A 14850-nucleotide genomic window follows, 5' to 3' on the forward strand; every position below is an offset into this window, starting at 1 on the left:
AGAAGCCGTCGTCGCAGCGGCGGCATCTGCTGAGTGGATGGCCGAGGCCGAGGTGGGGGAGAGAGAGGGAGAAGGGGATCGTTTGCGGGGCAGGGAGGAGGTGGTGGGCGAGGCCATCTGATAAAATTTGGCTGGCGCGTATATGTGGCCTGGCCTGCCAATGCGTTTTGATGAATGATCAAGGAAAGATTCGGCGAGTTGTCACGACATGCATGATGGGCACATGAGCCATTGACGAAAACAAAAGGCCAGGCACCGCGGCCGCGCGCGCCAGCCGAGAGCAGCCGTCAGCCAACTAACTCATGAAGCCTGCCTGGTGGCCTGGTGGCATGGTGGTGGATGGGCTGCCGAGGAAGGCATGCAGGATCGCAAGGAATCGAATCTACCCCAGGGCCGGAGGGTGCATGGCGTTCTGGGTGGAGGCTTGACACCCGAGGGTCGTTCTCCTCATGAACGCCCAGGCTTGAGGGTTGGAAGAGTAGTCATCAGTCTCGGAACTGGGCAAAAAGCGTCCGTGTAATCTCGCGCGATGCTGCCCGATCCCCCAAGCCGTCCTGCGCCGTTCGCCGGCATATCGGGTCCCTCACCTGCCCCTGGGTTATTAACCTCTAAGAGCCCATTACAAATCTGCCGGGCCATTTTATATTCGACGGCCAAGATTGGTATTACCTTTTTACCCAACGGCGAAGACACACGAGGGACGAAGGCGCACGCCAGGTCGGATTGTGCCGGTCCAACCCGAGCGCTCATCAACTTTGTTCCTAGCATCCTAGCATCCTGGACATCCTGGACATCCTAGGCAGTCAGTCCTGACACCCCCGCGCTCTCACCGCACCCTGCTCACTCTCACACCACGCCCGTCTACCTCCTCGCCGTCCAGTCGACGCACAAGACTACCCCGACTCCATCCCCCCCATCCTTGCATTGCGACTGCATCCTAATCCCGCCGTACCCACGACCCTCCCCAATATCTTTCTTTGACTTTCCTTTCCCTCCCGTCTCCTCTTCGACTTTCTCCGCCGCCCCGAGCACACCCCCTCCGCTTTATTTTCGGACACCTCCCCCCCGACCGACCGCAATGCCCGCCGCGAGACCACGTCCGTCCAACAGTCCGGAGCGCGCCTCGAAGAAGGCCAAGCCTGCCCCCGCCATCAACTTTCCGGACGCTGCTGCCCGCACGGCCCTTCGTCAGTCCTACGACGCATCGACCCCGTTCAAGCACACGATCGTCAACAACCTCCTCAGCGATGAGCTCGTGAGTATGCTGCGGTGACTGACTTCCATCAAAATTTTGTTCGCAGTCGTTGCCGTCGACTAGCAGGGACTCATCCGTTGTTGCAAGCTGCAGTGCGGTGGCGCTACAAGCGGACGACCAAATTTTGTTGATGAAGCTGGTCCTATGGCGAATCGTGGGTTCAAAACTGACGGCAACAGCTCGAGTCCGTAGTCGAGGAGGCTGGCAGCTATGGCATGCGCGGAGAGGACAGCGCGCTGCCGGGATGGGGCTGGGAGCAGAAGCAGACTGACATTTACACTGTGAGTGCGCCGATGATGAGCAATAACACAATAACAAGGGCTGCGGACTGACCAGCAGATCCAACAAACGCCAGACCTGTCGTCACTAGACCCCAACCATCTGCCGGAGGAGACGCTGAACGGCCTCCCGAACATCACGCGCCTCAAGAATGCGCTCTACTCGGACGAGTTCCGTCAGTTTGTGCAGGACGTGACTGGCTGCGGACCGTTGTCGGCGAAGAAGAATGACGGCTCGGTTGCGCTGTACACCAAGGGATCCCACCTGCTCCTTCACGACGACTCGATCTCGACGCGTGTCATCTCCTACATTCTCTACCTTCCCAACTCTCCCAATGACGCCCCGCCGTCCGAGTTCTCCAAGCCGTCCGAGTGCGGCAAGTTCCAGAAGGGCTGGGACCCGAAATGGGGTGGATCGCTCGAGCTGTTCCCGGTCGAGAACGGTGAGGAGCGCGGCCTGCCTTCGGCCAAGGCGATCGCCAGGGTCCCGGCTTCGTGGGGACAGATTGTCTTCTTCCAGGTCAAGCCCGGACGCAGCTACCACAGTGTGGAGGAGGTCATTGTCGGTGACGGACGGATGCGCCTGGGTGTCTCTGGCTGGTTCCACCGTCCCGAGAAGGGCGAGCCGGGCTACGGCGAGTTTGACGAGGAGAAGGAGATGCAGGCTCTCAGTTCGCTCGCGCAGATCACTTCTGCGCCCATGTTCCCGCTGGTCCCTTACACGACTGAACCCCCGCTTGGATTGAAGCCTGTGCACATCAACTTCCTCAAAAAGTTCCTGAAGGACTCGTACTTGTCTCGGGAGATGCTCGAGAAGCTTGCCGGCCAGTTTGTCGCCTCGTCCGAGGCTGTCCTGCACCACTTCCTCAACCCCGAGCTCGCCGCCAAGATCAAGAAGGAGTGCGAGGAGGCCGACAAGCGCGACTACCCCGACCGCCTGATCCCCAAGCAGGAGTGCGGTGAGGGTGACGGCTGGACGCTCCAGGGCCCCAGCAGCAAGCACCGCTACGCCTCGCTCACGGGCAACTCGGAGCACATGCCCGCCCTGCAGTCTGTTCTCCGGGATCTGATTCCCTCCGAGGCGTTCCGCGCTTGGCTCTCGGTCGTTTCGTCGCTCATGCCCATGGCCTACCGTTCCGAGGCTCGCCGCTTCCGCCGTGGACTCGACTACACGCTCGCTGCGGGTGAGGCGTCCGCCGGTGAGGTCCGCCTCGACGCGAGCCTTGCCCTCACGCCGTGGGCCGATGTCCCTCCCGGAAGCGACGAGGAGGAGGCTATCCTCGAGACGGGCGGTTGGGAGTGCTACCTCCCTGCGCCTGACGCCGACGAGGACCCCGCCGTCTACCAGTCCGCTCTCGCCAAGAAGGCAAAGGAGGCGCTGCCCAACCTCGAGGCCGACATGGCTGTCGCCGAGGACAAGAAGGCCGCTGAGAAGGCTGCCGAGAAGCCCGCCGAGAAGAAGGCTGCCGCCGCCGAGCCCGAGGCCGAGGCGAAGACGAACGGCGCCAACGGCAAGACGAACGGCGCGAACGGCGCCGAGGCCGACGGCGACGCCAAGATGGCTGCTGCCGCGGCGGACGACGACAAGCCCAAGCCGTCGATCTCGATGGGCGGCGTCGAGCTCGAGTTTGACCCGGACCAGTTCAGCGACTCGGACTTTGACTCAGTCGGCGACGACGACGAGGGCCCCCTCCTCACCATGGGCCCTGGCTTCAACCGTCTCTCGCTTGTCCTGCGCGACCCCGGCGTCATGCGTTTCGTCAAGTACCTCTCTGCGAACGCGCCCGGCTCGCGATGGGACATTGACGCCGAGTGGGAGGTCGGCATGATGGAGGAGGACGAGGAGGAGATTGTCGTCGTCGAGGGCCAGGGCGACGAGTGTCCTGCCTAAGCAGACTACAACAGCGCCGTGGGTCCGCTTCAGGGTGACCTAGGACTCGCCTCCATCCACCAAAAGCTGTCAGTTTCGTACAGCACAAAGTCTTGCAACCGCAAGCATCTCCATTCATCCCACAATTCTATCAATTTGCCAATCAACAAAGTCAACTGAATACTGCAGCGCAGTTTCCCTCGAGCTTCCGGGTATATATCATAGCGATCGTAGCGAGCGTAAGAGTATGAGAGAGTGTGAGATGCGATGTTTCAATATCACCATGAGTTGCATGGTGGCGTATAGGCGATAGCCAGTGGAAGATGGGAAGGGTCATGTGGATGGTTGTGGCGGAGCTGGCAGAGGCGCTGGCGGAGGCAAAATTCCAATCCAGTCGCCGCCGAACATTGCCAGGGCTAGCAGGGCTCAGACAAGTGGTGATGTAACCTCGGGCTAATCGCGACGTTCCGGAACGACTCTACACCCACACCAACACTCCGACACCATGCAGTGAGTACGACGGGCTAGGGGGCGTGCGCTTCGAGGCGTTCTGGCTTTCGGGCTGCTCCTCGCTCTTCCGCTCTGCTTTGACGTTCATCGCGCGATCCTCCTCGCCGCGGGGCCGACGTAGTCCGCCGCGAGGTGCGGGGGTGCGCGAGTGCGCGAGTGCGTGAGTGCGCGAGGAGAGCTCGCCGCTAGGCCAAAGCGGCCAGACTGTGCAGGTCGGGGCGCCAAGGAGCGTGGATACCGTACTAAGTGCCGGAGCGTTCCGTCGTGCTGTTCTGCATAGCAGTGAGAGCCAGGCGTGCCAGGCGAGCCGTGAGCCGGTAAGGCGAGGCGAGGAAGGCGTACCTCGGGGCAACCCCTTCCCCTCCCATGGCCTCACTACACAATCACAGCCCCCCACGAGCGCTCGCAGCTTTCTGGTTTTCTTTGGGCTTCAAGCTGACAACCACAGATCACTAGCGGAGGAATGCACGCCACTGAAGAAGCGGTACGACGCCTGCTTCAACCTCTGGTTCGAGGGGTATCTGCAGCCAGCGCTCGATGCGGCGGCCCAGGCGCAGCGGGGCGCGTTCCCCTCCCTCTCTGACGGGAGCGAGGAGAAGCAGGAGCAAGGGGAGGCAACGTCGAGCGTCACCCGCGTCGAGGACGTGCCGAAGGAAGAGGTCAAGGCGGCGCTTAAGGTGAGTCGGGCGAGCGAGCAGCGAGCAGCGAGCAGCAAGCAAATCCGGTCTGCTTGCTGCCCAAGCAGAGGGGGAGCGTTCGTCAGAGCGGGCGAAGTGGAGTGTACCCAACTGCTTACGTAGAGTTGTGAGCTGACGACAGAAACCCCTCATTACGTCGTGGGCCAACTCGCCCGTGTTCCGGCAATACAGGCACAAGGACGACGCGCCCCTCCCCTCTGCCGACGACATGGTCAGCAGTCCACACGTCCACGATGCCGAGGAGCTCGAGCCGCTCGACACAGTCGGCATGACGCGGCACGAGATCAAGGCGGCCGAGTACGAGCGGCGCTGCGGCCGGGCTTGGCGCGAGTACCAAGCTTGTCTTCGCAAGGCTATTGCCAAGAATGAGAACCTGACGGGGCTTCTGACGCAGAGCCAGGAGGAACACCCGCTGCTTAGCCTGGAGGGACGGGAGGGGACGCCGTGGGATCCGGCGAGGCATGAGAAGGAGGATAATTAGCGACTGAGCGCAGCGAGGGAGCAAGGGAGCGACGAGAAGGAGGAGAGCATTGAGAGAAGATGGGAGAGAGAGCGTGGCAGAGTCCAAGTAGACCGAGTTTAGAAGCACCACTGAACACTATGCAACAAGCATCATGCACGCAAGCAACCTGCACGCAAAGTCATGATATGCAACGGACTGCGGAAACACTACTGATGCTAGATATGCTGAATGGACAATACACAACGCGGTCTCGGGCACACACGGGCTCGGAGCACCTCTATTACACTTTCGCTCTAGTATTGACGATGGTCGGGGGGACTTTGTCGCTCTCATCATTTTCACTGTCCTCACAATCTCTCTCCTGGGTCGCTCACTTCTTCGGCTCGGCAAAGCTGACACTCTGCCCTCCGCCATTGTCGTTGTCATCATCGTCCTCGTCATCCGCGAAACGGATGCTCGACGACCGGAACAGGCTCAGGTCCGGGTTGCGCTTGAAGCCGGGCGCATTGTTGCCATTGTTGCCGATACTCGGCGCGGTGTCGGAGCTCGGCGCAATGTCAGGCGCAAAGCTGATCGCGCGGGACAGCGTGCGCGTCAGCGGGATGCCGCCCTCGTTCGGGTCCAGCGTCGCTGTGCGGTGCACGCTGCGAGTGGTAGGGACACGCTTGAAGCCGCCGTCGTCCGAGTCGGGCGTCGACGGGCGCGCGCGGCCCTCCTCGGCCGCGTGGTGCGAGGACTGCGGCTTCCGCCCAACACCTAAGAAGCGCCGCCAACCGCCTGTCTCCTTCTTTGGCGCGAGGCGCTCGGCGGGGATGTAGCTGTGCACGTGGGGTAGGGAGTCGCGCGTGCTCTGCGTGCGGCTGACGGAGGGCTCGTCACGGGACGAAGACACGCTGGGGCGCTGCAGGTGCGCGTACGGCCGGCGGCCGCCATTGTCCTCGTAGTCGCTGCCTGCGTTGGTCGAGTGCTCAGAATCGCTGTCGTATGCGTGGTCGGTGACGATGACGGGGGGTGCGCCGCTCCTCGGTGATGGAGGAGTGTCGACGCGAGCAGGTCGCGGCGAGTCATTCGGCGGCAGCTCGATGATGTTCTTACCATCACCCGTCTCGCGGCGCACGAAACCGTCATCGGCGTGCTCGCTGTCGATCGACGCCACGGGCGTCATGGAATGGCCCGATTCGCGAGACTGGCGCGAGAACCTCGACGAGCGAGACCCGGGCCGGCTGTGGATGATGTTGTGCACGACGTCGCGCGCTTCCTCAAACTTGGAGTGCGGCTCGCCGTTGTCACGGAACGCATTCTTGACAACGTGCGTCGTCACGTCACAGTCATCTGCGCCATCGCGGTGCTCAATGATCAGATCATGGCCCTCGCGGTACTCGGCGATTGGAGGCGTGCCTGCGCCGTCGTTGACGACGCGGACGTGCTCCTCGCCATCGCGCGTGCGCTTCTCCGTGATCTTCTCGCCTTGACCCTCGATCGTCCTGGTCTGCGAGCCAGAGTGCGAGCTGTCCGTCGTGTCGCCGTGACTCGACTTCTCCATGCGATGTTGCATGCCGAGGTCGCCCTCCTCCTCGTCGCGGTTGATCTCGACGTCTTGGCCAGGAATGATGCGGCGCGCATGCGTCGTCCAAGCCGGCTCGTTGTTCGTCGCGATCGACGGGTTGCGCGACCACGTGTACGTCAGAGTGTGCACGCGACGGCCAGACATGAAGAAGGGGATCGACAGGCCGTGCGTCAGCACCGACGCGAGCACGAGCATCGACACGACGGGCACGATCGTCTCCTGCAGCAGGTCGACCTGCGAGGTGTCGCCGTCGTTCACCGGCTCAGGGATGTGGTGGCGAGCCAGAGTGGCAATGAAAATAGCTCCAACACCCATGGGGCCGAACCAGCCGACGAAGACGGCCTCGTGGAACGTCTTGAGGTCGGGGATGAATTTGTACAGTGCGAGGATGATGGGCATGCGGCGCAGGAGCAAAATCAGGATCGCGAGCACGATGAGACGCCACACCGAAAGGTGGAATGCAGCGTTGCCAAAGTCCTTGAAGGGGATGATCGCACCGATGTAAATGAAACACGCGCAGTTGAAGAGCAGGTCGATGACGTTGGAGAACATGGAGTCTTCGGTCGCCTTGTTGAACGCACCGTCCCAGGCGAACGCCGTACCACATGCGAAAGCGGCCAGCAGGTCATCACTGCCGAGAAGGGTACAGATGCCAATGGACAGAATCGCCAAGCTCACGTATTGGGCGACGAACGATTGACGGTCAATGATCTTCTTGCGCTCCGAGAACTGCATGACCTTGCGCACCGACCAGCCGAGGAGCGTACCGATGAGGGTGCCCATGATGATCTCGTACACCCAGGTGTAGTAGAACCATTCTCCAACGGCGTGACCGGCACTCTTATCAAGGGTCAGGAACAGGGCGATGTAGAGGAAAGGGAACGCCGCTCCATCGTTACATCCCGACTCGGCGGAGAGCAGGTGACGGATGTGCGACGGGACGTGCTTGTCTGCAAACTTTCCACCGACGACAGCCTGCGCGAGAATCGGGTCAGTCGGCGAAAGACAGGCGGAGATAACGATCGAAGATAAATAAGTCAGGCCGGGGATCATAGCCCAGATCAGAAGACCGGACACGAGCCAGCCATAGACCATGCACGGGCCGAGCAGGAAGAAGATTGATTTCCAATGCCGCTTCATGTATTGCTGGGAAGTCAGCCACGAGCCAAGCCGTGCTCGTGCGCGCCAGAGACACGCCAAGATATCGGGCGCGCTTCGGCAGATCAGATCTGCGTGTGCGCTCCAAGCGCCAAGATTATTAAGAACGCACCTTAGGCAACTCGACGCCAATGGCGAACACGCCGATGGCAATGACCACTCGGGTCACCTCGAGCGTGATGTAGTCGATTGTGTGCTGCTCATGGGTCCATCCTATCGGATCGAATAAACCAAGCACATGCGGGCCTAGGATAATGCCCGTGACTGTTGCAATCGGTGCTTCACCGAGGTAGAGCTTCTCCTTGATGAAGCCGGAGAAGAGACCAAAGATGACGACGAACGCGCCAAGGATGGTATACGCGAGATGGACTGCGTCGACCTCGAACGGGTGAAACGCCATCTGAGCTTTCTATGCGTCTCTGTTGTGTCTTCCTCGTTTAGGTTGGTAGGTTGTTGATATAGGTTAGAGAGGTGGTTTGCATCTCCGTAAGGCGTCGCCAGATAGGTGGAGCGGCGCGCTTGTCCTTGTGTCGTCGGCGCTAAATAACTGACAAGCGTAGTGTTCAGTGTTCGCCTTGACAATTGTTATCAGCGTCGTTCCGCGACGGCGTCGTTCGAAATGTATGTCGGGAGTGGAGTCGCCGCCGGCAAGTGGAGGGCGGCTGTCGCGTTTCGGTGCTCCGGAGTCTCGGCCCTGTCAATGAGGCTGAGGCTGGCGATGTTTGCGGGGTTGGAGGCTGATATCGCTAGGTGTCCGGCGTCGTTGCGGCGAGCCAAGAGCAAGCTGTCGGGTTGCAGCGGAGTAGAGCAGTTGCAAGAGCAGACTGCGAGCTAAACGCTCTCACTTTTGGTCCTTGGCGGCGGACTTGGCAGGGCCCCGTCCGGCGAATTTGCTCCCGTGACCGAAGCTGGGCTCCATACAGCAACGTTCATTGGCAGAAGATCACGACACCGAATCGCATGCGTGCATCCGATAAGGAGTCAGGCAGCTGCTTACCCTCGTGCATACGTATGATGGCGGTGGCCAACGCAGCCAACGTTCTTGGCAGCTTCGGAGTGGTCTCGTGACTGATAATCTCGTGGGGCTGCTGCATAGATCCGCATGCCATCTGCCTCGAGGATGGTAATCAAACAGCCTCGAATGAGGTCGCAGCACGAGGTGTCCGGGTGTATCATGGTCCGGAAGGGTACACAGCTCGCACCGGAACCACTGCGCCTTATGCGCCGTGCGCGCCTTGGCTGAGCGCAGCGGGTGCGAGAGGTGGGCCCCGGACTTCAAGACTGTCAAGGAGATGCGATAGGTGCAACTCTTAAGAGCACAGCAAAGACCTGAACATGGTCTTGGTCTTGAGGATGGATTTCACGGTCTTGATTTGAAGTGGAGGCGTCTCAATTGTGGTTGCGGATGAGTCGCGTAAACAGTGGCAAAAGTGGCAAAACAGAGGTCCAGCCCCAGGCACGGCCACGGTAACTGACAGATGTGCTCTCTGCGCAATCTTCGACGGTCTGGAGCGTGAAACGCACATGAGGTGGTTTGCAGAATGTTTCGAGCGTCGCAGTTGATCGCTCTGGTTCATGAGACGGGAACCTGCTACACGCAGCCCTTTGTTTTCGACAGAAGGTCAGGTTCTGGCCCAAGTCCATGGCACATCTGGCGGGCTGCGATGGCTGGCCAATCCTTCAAGCGCTCCGTGCGTCGTAACAATGGCACAACAAGGCGAAGGCGGGCAACATCTAAGGATCGGAGGTGAGAGGCCCCCTCTACGTCCTTGCGCACAGTCGCTATTTGGCGAGATTTGATAGATTCCAACGTTGCGGATCTGGCCGACGTTGGCCGGCATGGAGCGAGGTAGGGGATCGCCACAAAAGTCATTCCGGTTCTCCTGCCTGCAGCGACAGCAGAAGATGAGAAGGCGTCATACCCAGCTCCAAAACGAGAGCTTCCAGCTCTTTAGCCATCTTCGATAGCTTCGGCGACTGCGGAGCGCAGACCATGCGGAGCGAACAAGATCCCTATGGTGTCGAGGTGCACCTGATCAACGCTCCACCTGCCCTCGCGCCAAGACCAGCGGCTCCATCCTAACAACTGCAGATCTACCCTCAGGGAATTCCCTAAGTAGGAGGAGTGAATAAGATACCCATGCCCGTGACTCACCTCGGATGCTGAGTTTCAGCGTCCGAGTGTGTCATCCTCACAAGTGCGCGGAAGCATTTCGACGGAGACCAGGATGGCCGCTAGCCCGCGATCCCGACGCCGAGTGACATCCCGTTGAGGAAGACCCACTCCTCGCCGCGCTTTGGGAGTCACCATCTGGTCTGGCCTGTGACACTGAAACCTTGAGCCTGCTGAGCTTCGCTTTGGCTCAGTGTATTCCCACGATGCTGCAGCGATCGCGCTGGCTGAGCCTTCGCGAAGACCTGAGCACGCAGCGTAGTGCAGCGCATTTCAGAAATTTATTTGCGACGAGCGTTCCCCTGAGAAATTCAGAATAGACATTCAGTGGGTTGTGATATTTGGGCCTTGCTTTATTGGGCCTCACAGAGCTCAATAGGGATAGATACAAGGGCGCACGTCGCCGAGGCGGGATCGGAGCGAGAGGTAAGGATGTTGGGTACACGCTACTGCGCAGATGAGGAGATGGTGGCTTATGTGGCGTCGGCTTTGCCGCATGCGCTGTAGCGCTACGGCGGCATGCGGCGATCGATGTTCCATCTAGGGATTCCGACACATATGAGTTGAATGTGCTAATGCGCTCATTAGACTCGCAGCGCGTGGATGATGCGCGCCGCGCGTGGCGCGTCCTCCACCATGCATCATGGGCAAGCACCAGCGCACCGCGCGGTGAAGTAATGCCAGAATGCATTTACGTCAGTGCTCGATGACCTCTGATTCCACGAGTCTGAGCCCGATCCATTCATTCCTCGGACGCTCTCGCGCTTGGCACAGCCCTCAGAGTCTGGACGATCTCACAGATGCCGACGTGGGGAGCGGGACAGAGCGCACAGAGAAGTCAATGCTAGGACACTGATCTACTCATGAACTCTGTGCGCGTCAGAGGCCGAACGACTTTGGCGCTAAAGGCACAGGTACTCAGGTACAAGGATCAAACGCTCGATACGCCGCTGAGGCAAGTCTGAGCGCCGAAGGCGCGACGTGACATCATTGCTCTTCATTGGACGCTGAGGTCGGATGTATACGAGCCCGACGAGTTTCCAGCCCGAGCAGCAGTAGTGAGACCTGTGTCGGCTGTGCCCTCAAAGAAGGGAGAACGTTTTGCAGAGGAGCAGGAGTGCATTCACTTGACTACAGGCGAATCTTGGAAGGAGTACGAAGTCTGCGCACAAAGGTATGGGTGAGGTACAACCCTACAGCCAAGCTGCGGAGCGTCAGGCTGCTTCAGGCCGGTTGAGGCTGAGGAACGCTTGATTGGCCACCCGGCAAGAAGCGCAGGGCGCGGGCGGGGTATGACATCAATCGCGACTAGCAGCGCTAGGCCAACTATGACAGAATTGCTGAATCGAGCAATGACACTAGAGTTGGAGTCTGATCTGGCCCTGAGTCCTGAACACCCGCCAGACACTCCGTCGTGCTGCAGGCGCCGCGATTGGCAGACACGCGCTGCATGCCTGGTGCACGAGTCACGCCCCGCCCTGATGTTGGATTGGCAGAGTCATAGTGGATCCCTCCCACCTTGCCTTCTGGCCTGACGGCGAGCGATCCTGCTCCCGATTACATCGTGTTAATGGGACCCTGATCCATGCCCTGGCGTCCGGGCGTCTTGCCGTTCTGCCCGTCGTGGCCACCCTCAAGCGCAGCGTCCTATGCTCTGTGTGGCGTCTGGCGTCTCGCGCGCCGCCGCTGGAGTTGGTAACTCTAAACCCATACCTGGCGCCGCTGCTGCAGAATGTCTTACTCCCATACGCCAAAACAAAGCACCCTGCTCACCTTTTCTCAACGATCCCCTCTTTGCTTTCTCGCCACCACTCTGCGCGTCAAAGTCGCTCGACACCCCGTCGCTAACGGGCATCCACAACAACAACAGCTCCGTGAGTAAACACCTGTCACCGTCTTCACTGGACGCACCGACAGGGCTGTGCGATGAAGGCCGGCCGTTGTACCTGGATCGACGAGCCTTAGACAGCTCTCAGCGCACGGCCGATCCGAGCGGCGGCGATCACTTCCGTCTTCCTCATTGTCACGTCGCATTGTCCTCGAGTTTTCGTTGCCCGCGATCCCCATCACAATGGGCGCTCGTATAGCCCGTATTCTCCTGTCGATGTTTGATGGCATTCCGCTCTCACTCTTAAGCCGAACCGCTGACAGCCAAGACTCCCGCTAGGCATTGGTTTAATCGCCGCGAGCCGCGAGTAGCTTTTCCAACATGTCAACCGGCACTGCCGCTGACGCCAACACCGACCCCCAGACGACCGGCCAGTTCGTCGCGGCGCTGGTCACTGGATGTATCACCGTAGGAGTCTGCGTGCTCTTCTGGTTGGTCTTCCACTACCGCAAGTCGCTCGTTCGAGTCTTCCAGCCTCGAACCATCCTCGCGCCCGAAGACAAGAAGCCGCACCCTCTGCCTGGGCAACCTGTAAGCTGGTGGAGGAGAGTCTTCAGCTTGGACGACAGCGAGGTCCTCCAGGCCAACGGACCCGACGCCTACTTCTTCCTCCGCTATGTCAAGATCTTTGGCATTTACATGCTTGTCCCCTACTTCGTCCTCACCTTTGCCGCTCTCCTGCCCGCTTCCGCCGTCAAGCCGAACAATAATCAGAATGGACTCAACATGTTTGCTTTCGGAAACGTCCCGGCTGCGAACCTCAACCGACACCTCGCCCACTTCTTCATCGCCCTCATCTTGGTCTTCTTCACTCTGTACCTGATCTGGCATGAGTACAACCACCTCATGGACATCCGTCTGCGCTGGCTCCGCGCCAACAGCCCTAGCCTCAAGTCTCGCACCATCATGATGGTCAGCGTTCCGGAGAGCATGTACTCTGCCGCGGCTATCAAGGAGCTCGCCGCTAACGTCGGCCTGAGCAGTGGCGTTGACGACCCTCGCGCCAGCATGGGCACGGAGGGCGCTGTCGCGCCTCAGGGTACCATCGCTGAGCCCAATGCTGGCGGCAGCGCCGTCACCGACGTCTGGCTTTCCAAGAAGGTCAAGCCTCTCGAGAAGGTTTACGACAGCCGCAACAAGGAGTGCACCCGTCTCGAGGGCGGTGTCGGCAAGCTTCTCAAGAAGGCTCTCAAGAATGAGCGCAAGGGCAAGACTCCCGCCGCAAAGGGGCAGTTCAACGAGGAGAGTGGTTCTCTTCCTGACCGCTACGTCTCCCGAAGAAGCAGCCCAAGTGGAAGCAGGGCTTCCTCGGCCTCTTCGGCAACAAGCTCAACCTTCAGACCTCGCCTGTTTGGATCAAGGAGAAGAATGACGAGATCGAGCGCATGCGCCAGGAGGAGTACCCCGATGGAAACGTCGCTTTCGTTCGCTTCCAGACCCAGGACCAGGCTCACTACTTTGCTCGTAATGTTAAGAAGGGCAACAAGCGCCTCAAGCTGCTCGAGACCTCGATTGAGATGTACCCCGACGACATCATCTGGAACAACGTTGGTATCAGCGGCGCCCAGCGCAAGGCGCGCGCTGCTGTCTCGTGGGCCCTCACTATTGGCCTCATCATTGTTTGGGCTATCCCCGTCGCGTTTGTTGGTATGGTCTCCAACATTGATGCCATGTGCAAGCAGGCCTCCTGGCTCGCTTGGATCTGTAAGATTCCCGGAGCGGCTCTTGGCATCATCAAGGGTGTCTTCCCCGCCATTCTCATGGCTGTCCTTTACATGCTCCTGCCTATCGTCCTTCGCATGATGATCAAGCAGGAGGGTCGCATCCGCTCCAGCGAAGTCGAGCTCCGCCTCTTCTCACGCTACTGGCTGTTCTGGGTTATCCACGGTTTCCTCATCGTCACTCTTGCCTCTGGTCTCATCTCCGCCCTCTCGGACATTGGAGGAACCGTGAGCGACATCCCCGAGATGCTCTCCTCGAAGCTTCCCAACGCCTCGATCTACTTCCTCACCTATGTCCTGACCGCCAACTGGGCCGGTGCCGCCAAATCGTTCGCCCGCATCATGCCCTTCGTCATGTACCAGCTCCGTGGTGTACTCGCCGGTGGAACCCCTCGCAAGGCCTACCAGCAGAAGTACAAGCTCGACTCGTTCCAGTGGTCGACTGTTTGGCCGACGCTCTGTCTCACCATTTGTATCACCATCGTCTACTCCATCATCCAGCCCTTCATCACGATCGTCTGTCTCGTTGCCACCCTCATGCTTTACGCCGGTTACAAGTACGCTCTCATCTGGACGGCTGCCCAGGACCCCGTTATGGAGACTGGTGGCCTCTACTACGTCAAGGCTCTCCGCACTGTCTTCGTCTCGCTGTACATTGAGCTCGTCTGTCTTGCTGCTCTCTTCATCATGTCCTCGAGGCCCGACGGCAGCCGCAGCCCTTCCGGCATGGCGTGCGGCATCATTCTTGCTGTTGTCTGCTTCATCGTCGCCGCTTTCCAGACCTACATCGACTGGTTCCGCTTCCCCAAGGACCTGATCTACTATGGCATCCCCAAGGGCTCCCGCATCGGCGGTGGCTCGCAGACCAACCTTGTTGAGGGTGCCTCCAACGCCGACCAGGCGGTCTACGCCGAGGCCAAGGATAACCTCAAGGAGGAGGAGGCGATCGCCAGTGGCCAGGATGAGCTTACCGCTCGCCACCACTTCGACCACCCTGCTCTGTGGAAGCCCCAACCCATCATCTGGAACGCCCAGGATCCGACCGGCCTGGGTCAGTACGAGACGGACTACATCAACTCTGTTGGCGTCCCTGCGTCGACGGAGTACGCCCACATGAACGAGAAGGGCGATGTCGACGTCGACCGCAGCCCGCCCGACGAGGAGTGGCTCGGTGGTGTCTAAACGCATCTGAAGCGCAAAACCATACACGTCACTTCTGGGTCATTTGACAGACACTCAGAAACCTATAATCGTAGCTGTTAATTACTC

The 14850-nt window shown here is 59.8% G+C and overlaps 4 protein-coding genes across 4 annotated transcripts; 3 read left to right on the forward strand and 1 right to left on the reverse strand.

Annotated features, from left to right (window-relative positions):
* Nucleotides 1-1078: 1078 nt before the first annotated feature.
* A1Q1_01607 (nucleus protein) lies at nt 1079-3424 on the forward strand (the record flags this gene model as incomplete). Its single annotated transcript, XM_014324646.1, has 3 exons — nt 1079-1255; nt 1435-1536; nt 1595-3424. 3 exons carry the CDS (start codon nt 1079-1081, stop codon nt 3422-3424), a joined length of 2109 nt encoding a protein of 702 aa, XP_014180121.1.
* A 484-nt stretch (nt 3425-3908) lies between these two features.
* A1Q1_01608 (uncharacterized protein) lies at nt 3909-5092 on the forward strand (the record flags this gene model as incomplete). The annotated part of the gene is made up of 3 exons (XM_014324647.1): nt 3909-3913; nt 4362-4590; nt 4733-5092. The coding sequence occupies 3 exons, from the start codon at nt 3909-3911 to the stop codon at nt 5090-5092; spliced, it is 594 nt and encodes a 197-aa protein (XP_014180122.1).
* Nucleotides 5093-5444: 352 nt separating this feature from the next.
* A1Q1_01609 (Na+/H+ exchanger AnNHA1) lies at nt 5445-8199 on the reverse strand (the record flags this gene model as incomplete). Its single annotated transcript, XM_014324648.1, has 2 exons — nt 5445-7616; nt 7912-8199. The coding sequence occupies 2 exons, from the start codon at nt 8197-8199 to the stop codon at nt 5445-5447; spliced, it is 2460 nt and encodes an 819-aa protein (XP_014180123.1).
* Nucleotides 8200-12181: 3982 nt separating this feature from the next.
* Nucleotides 12182-14763, forward strand: A1Q1_01610 (uncharacterized protein; the record flags this gene model as incomplete). The annotated part of the gene is made up of 2 exons (XM_014324649.1): nt 12182-13129; nt 13201-14763. 2 exons carry the CDS (start codon nt 12182-12184, stop codon nt 14761-14763), a joined length of 2511 nt encoding a protein of 836 aa, XP_014180124.1.
* Nucleotides 14764-14850: the final 87 nt, after the last annotated feature.

Source organism: Trichosporon asahii (genome assembly GCF_000293215.1).
Source record: "Trichosporon asahii var. asahii CBS 2479 unplaced genomic scaffold scaffold00050, whole genome shotgun sequence".
Classification (NCBI taxonomy): Eukaryota; Fungi; Basidiomycota; class Tremellomycetes; order Trichosporonales; family Trichosporonaceae; genus Trichosporon; species Trichosporon asahii.